The 6,316-nt window shown below is 31.5% G+C and overlaps 1 protein-coding gene across 2 annotated transcripts in view; it reads left to right on the forward strand.

The window, feature by feature from the left end:
- FARS2 (phenylalanyl-tRNA synthetase 2, mitochondrial) overlaps window positions 1-4,765 on the forward strand; it is an 830,248-nt gene extending 825,483 nt beyond the window's left edge. For both annotated transcript variants that reach the window (XM_053714701.1, XM_053714702.1), the window contains exon 8: window positions 3,648-4,765. In XM_053714701.1, coding sequence (XP_053570676.1) covers window positions 3,648-3,786 — 139 coding nt within the window. In that variant the 3' untranslated portion in view covers window positions 3,787-4,765. The remainder of the gene's footprint in view (window positions 1-3,647) is intronic.
- Window positions 4,766-6,316: the final 1,551 nt, after the last annotated feature.

Here is a 6,316-nt window from a genome sequence, read left to right on the forward strand (position 1 = left end):
TTTGAGGCTGGCCGCGTCCGTAAGCAACTCTGGTATCGAGAGTTGCAGTGGCGTTAAATATGCTGTACGCTCCTTTTTTGGAGCCTAACGCAGCCATTCTGTGGACTCTCAATACCAGAGTTATTTTAAAGGTGCGGCCAGAAAAAAGCCAGCGTTAGCTACGCGGGTCGTTACCGACAAAACTCTAAATCTAGCCGTTAGGCTTGTCAATAGCATATACGCCAGTATCAAAACTTTCAGTATAGGTTGGGAAACCACAAGCTAAATCAGCTATTTCAAATGCTGAAATATGAGTAAAGGAGCTACTTGCAACCAATTTAATACACTCTAGCAGGTAAAAAGGATCATTGGGAATAATTTAAAGGGGAGAAAGTTTTCGGGTGAACTGTCCCTTTAACTGTAGTAGGAAAATAAAACACAGGAAAAGCACCAAATAGTGCAGATCACAAAGGATATGGTGTTTGACTTAGCACAAAGAAAAATTGGGTACTCACATATTAGATGAGCACACTTATGTGCTAGTAGGAGCAAGCTGGCATATTATGGTAAGGTGTGTCAGCTCACCACCAAGGGAGTTTTCCTTAGGATGCAATATCCAAAAGTGGCAGACTTCAGTGTGTTAGGTTCCACTCCAAGCAGGTGCAGGCAGGTAAAATCACTCACAAGAGTATTTTTAAAAAAAATAAAAAAGTTCTATTTATTAAAAACTAGGGTTGCACCGATACCATTTTTTTATGACCGAGTACAAGTACCGATACTTGTTTTCAAATACTTGCCGATACCAATTACCAATACTTTTTTTTCAATGTCATATGACAGTTTACCAAGCACAGTACAGACTAATTATTTAAGATTCCTTCTTTATAATTTATAAAGGACTGTAATTCAAAATACATTATAAAATAATAAAACAGTTTTATTTGTTACAAAGTGCACTGAACATGTTTATAAATAAAAAATATTACAATAAAATATTAAATTTAAAGGGGTGATGCAATAGGGCTGTTATATAACATCAATCTGACATTTGTATGGAGGTTCGACTCCAAGTTGAACAGTCTTTCACTTTCCACACTACTGCATGGGGCAGAAATATATTTTTGGGCCATTTTAACCAGAGCTGGAAATCTGTTTATTAACTGCCCAGTACTTCAGGGGTTTGTCTGAACAAGGTACAGTGATCATCTCTCCTACAATAATACAAATAACAGCAATCTGTATTGGCAGAACAGTAGTAAACAATTTTTAGTTTAGTCTCCACTCCAGTTTAAAATGAAATGGGAACATGCAGTTTGAAAAAACGCCACAAGATAGCATATGGGTAGGAAGTGGAGGTATCGGTTTAAGTATCGGTGCATTTGCACGAGTACAAGTACTCATGCAAGTACTTGGTATCGGTACCGATACCGATACTAGTATCGGTATCGGTGCAACCCTATTAAAAACAAATTAAAATAAATATACAAAGGAGTGAACTAGGGGCATACAGTCAAGCCCCCTGTAAATGCAAAGCATTTCTCGGCTCATAGGCCGTTTCCTCAGGCCTGTAACTGTCTTCAAAAGAAAAAAAAAAATACATAAATGGGGACATTTAGATTCCAACATGGTGGCGCCTATTACTTTGTAGACATGTATGCTCCAATATCCCAAGTCAAAATATGGAACCAGACATGTAAAAATGTCACTTTTGTTGTAAGCTTAGTAAAAACATATTCAGATATGGAAAAACTTAACCAACAGACTCATTCCATAATAGACCTATGCATTTTGTGCTTATAACAAACTGAACTTTGTCAGTACTTTATAGAAACTAACCTTTACACTTAACATTTAAACTAATATAATTTTAAAGGGACACTCAGGTTAAATTACATTTTCCTGATTCAGATACAGCAAGTAATTTTAAACAACTTTCCAATTTACTTCCATTAAAAAAATGTGCACAGTCTTTTATATTTACACTTTTTAAGTCACCAGATCCTACTGAGCATTTGCAAGAATACACAGACTATACGTATATGCATTTGTGATTGGCTGATTGCTATCACATGGTACAAGGGGAGTGGAAATATACATAACTTTGAAATTTGTTATAAAAAAATCTACTACTCATTTGAAGTTCAGACTAAGTGCTAATGCATTGTCTTGTTATCTTGCATTTGTTGATTATGCAAATCTAATGTGTTGACTGGTCCTTTAAAAATACATCTACATGCTATTCCCCGGCTAATATTTACTGTTAATATATCATCATAGATAGACTTTATTTAATGTTTAATATCCTTTTAACATAGCATAGGAATGCCACTATATTTATTTATAAAAAAACAACTGACTTCTGTTAAAACAAATAAAATTAAAAACATGCTTTACTGGAAACTATATTTTAGACTTTTCTTTGGCTTCTGTGTGAATTTTCTATTTGACCTTTATTGTAAAAATAGTTTATCCTGATCTTTAGTGTGCCCCTGTAAAAATAGCTATGACTTCCCTCTTTAAAAGAAGCCTTTTGTACTTTTCCACACAGAAAAGGTTTCTGTAGCAAATACAAAAAAGAGCTCGTTGTGCAAGAAATAAAACTTTAGTAAATTTTTAAGAAGGAAAGGTAAAGGACCTCAAGTATCTTAATCTTTATCAGTTAACATAATACAAAAGGTGACAGTTTTAAGGAAAGTAGCCTCTGATTTATAATTGTTAGAGTATACTTATTTCAAGAGCAATGTTCTAAAGAGTTGTAATTAGAGCCATTTTTTTATTTAGTAATCTGTAAGTACAAAAAGAAAACAGAAAAGTTCTAATTTAAATTTAGCTTTTAAATAATACTTTTTTTAAAAAATATTTCCATCACTGATAGCTTATGACATCCACCCCCAAAGAATATTGTTATTTCGTAATCTATTTATTAATGAATTTGTATTAATTTAAATACACACATAATGTATATATATATATATATATATATATATATATATATATATATATATATATATATATATATACTTTGTGTGTGTGTGTATATATATATATATATATATATATATATATATATATATATATATATATATTATTTTATTTTTTTACACCAATTCATATAATATGATATTTTTAATTAATGCACTCTGATCAAAATATTTTATCTCTGGATTCTGATCTAATAACTAATTTTTAGTTTGATATTATAATTTTGACTACATTTATATGCATTTACAGTGAGTCCTCCCACTTTAATTAATTGAAAGATTATTGAATAAAATTTGTTTCTGTATGACATGTGATTTGTATTTTATCTCTTTATAAGGATATTTTCTATTGTTGATTGTTTTTTTTAAGGTTTTGGTGTATTTTTTAATAGAGAGTTACTTATGCATTGCTAACAGATCATCATTTATATTTAATATAACCTTAACTTTAATATCTATCTATATCTATCTATCTATCTATCTATCTATATATATATATATATATATATATAATTGAATTGTTTTAATCTTAAAAAAAATCTGATGTACCTTTCTCATTGGAAATCTAAAACCTATATAAAATTTTTGTTCTTAAATATGTGGTAAACTATATATGCTACAGAAGATAATATAATGTTTATTATAATTCTTAAAATAATATATATATATATATGTTTTCTTTTTCAGAACAAGAAAAACAAGTCATTGCTACCGCATTGAATATCGTCATATGGAACGAACCCTCACACAGGCAGAAATTAATACAATACATGGCAATATTGAAAAATCTGCAGTGGAAGAGCTGGGTGTTGAAGGAAGATTTTAAATATTTGATAACATGTTTGTCTTTTTTTGTCTTTTTTAAAAAAAAAAAAATAGTACATGCCCACTTAGCTTTGAACAATAAAGATAATAAAGTCACTGATAAAACTATAACGGCTTTATTTATACCAGAATAACAAAGTAAACAACTTCCAAAGTTCTATTTAACATTTTCCTAGATGCTGTGCTTCATAATATCTAAGTTGGGTCTTATTGTACAATGTTTTTATTTTCCGCTATTGGTATTTTGGTCAGCCATTTCATTCCAATGCTCTATTTTGTTGGTAAAACGCCAGTCTCCCCTATGTGGATAAATTGCATTCTAATCTACTATATAACATTTATACACTCTATTAAAAATTAATTCAGATTATAAAATATATTTATATTTACTAAACATATTGGAGCCAATACAATATTGAACCTATTAAGACTTAGGGCCCGATGATCTAAACTTCCAGGGATCAGACGTGTTTTTTCTCACCAACCTTCACAGGGGCTACCCTGGTGGAATTATATTTAAAAGGGGGGCTGTCCCTGCAATTAGCAAGATGTCTCCTATTTAAAGTAATGGAGCTTGATGGATAGGGACACTTCTTTCCATAGAGCAAAGCTAGCAGTAAGCAGGGGGCACACTTTAAAAAGTAAATCCTGCAGGCAATATACATCACATTACGCTGCTTTCTTCGTATAGCATTTGCAATCGCCTATATTTCCTTATGCACGTGTTTGTTTATTAGGATTATAAGTATTATGAGTGTTTTGAGAAAAGCTTGTCACCTTTTACTGTGAGATCTGAAGTGCAAAAATACTTACAGAATTACACCCAACGCTACGGAATTTGGCGGCGGTATGCAAATAAATGATAATAATAAAATACACTGGGATGGAATTAGAGAGACAATTTCATATAAGCTCATGGATCGCCCATGTTCAGTTAATTTTATGAAAAGACAACAATTAAAAGTATGTTGTGGTTATAAGTATGATTTTTTGTGTGTTTTTTTTGTGCATCCACTGCACTTAAATCACGTTTTACACTGTGTATATTTAATATGATTTATTCCTATGTAATTTACATACAAATTTCGTGTTTTTGATAAAATACGATTTTGTTGAAGAATTTTATTACAATTTTTGATGCACCTCAACAATACAAAAGTTCCCTGCATATTTCTGGTGCAAATGGTTCAATTATTTGTTTTTAAAGAATTTTATCTTATCTGAACTTATCTGCATGAAGTAAAAATTAAATTTATGTATCAATAGTAGGTGATTTATCTGTTCGGACTCAGGGCCCGATGATCAAACACTCGTTGGCATGGAGATAAATAATGAAAAATCTTTAGGTCCTTTTTTGCATTATATTGTAATATATGTGTCTCAGTTCTCTGACTTGCATTATATTGTAATATATGTGTGTCTCATCTCTCTGACTTGCATTATATTGTAATATATGTATCTCAGTTCTCTGACTTGCATTATATTGTAATATATGTGTCTCAGTTCTCTGACTTGCATTATATTGTAATATATGCGTGTTTCAGCTCTCTGATTTGCATGATATTGTATGTGTGTCTCATCTCTCTGACTTGCATTATATTGTAATATATGTGTGTGTCAGCTCTCTGACTTGCATTATATTGTAATATATGTGTGTCTTAACTCTCTGACTTGCATTATATTGTAATATATGTGTGTCTCAGCTCTCTGATTTGCATTATATTGTAATATATGTGTGTCACAGCTCTCTGACTTGCATTATATTGCAATATATGTGTGTCTCAGCTCTCTGACTTGCATTATATTGAATGATATGTGTGTGTCAGCTCTCTGACTTGCATTATAGTGTAATATATGTGTGTCTCAGCTCTCTGACTTGCATTATAGTGTAATATATGTGTGTCTCAGCTCTCTGACTTGCATTATATTGTAATATGTGTGTGTCAGCTCTCTGACTTGCATTATATTGTAATATATGTGTGTGTCAGCTCTCGGACTTGCATTATATTGTAATATATGTGTGTGTCAGCTCTCTGACTTGCATTATATTGTAATATATGTGTGTGTCAGCTCTCAGACTTGCATTATATTGTAATATATGTGTGTGTCAGCTCTCTGACTTGCATTATATTGTAATATATGTGTGTCTTAGCTCTCTGACTTGCATTATATTGTAATATGTGTGTGTCAGCTCTCTGACTTGCATTATATTGTAATATATGTGTGTGTCAGCTCTCTGACTTGCATTATATTGTAATATATGTGTGTCTCAGCTCTCTGACTTGCATTATATTGTAATATATGTGTCTCAGTTCTCTGACTTGCATTATATTGTAATATATGCGTGTTTCAGCTCTCTGATTTGCATGATATTGTATGTGTGTCTCATCTCTCTGACTTGCATTATATTGTAATATATGTGTGTGTCAGCTCTCTGACTTGCATTATATTGTAATATATGTGTGTCTTAACTCTCTGACTTGCATTATATTGTAATATATGTGTGTCTCAGCTCTCTGATTTGCATTATA

Source organism: Bombina bombina, chromosome 5 (assembly GCF_027579735.1).
Source record: "Bombina bombina isolate aBomBom1 chromosome 5, aBomBom1.pri, whole genome shotgun sequence".
In the NCBI taxonomy this organism is placed as follows: Eukaryota; Metazoa; Chordata; class Amphibia; order Anura; family Bombinatoridae; genus Bombina; species Bombina bombina.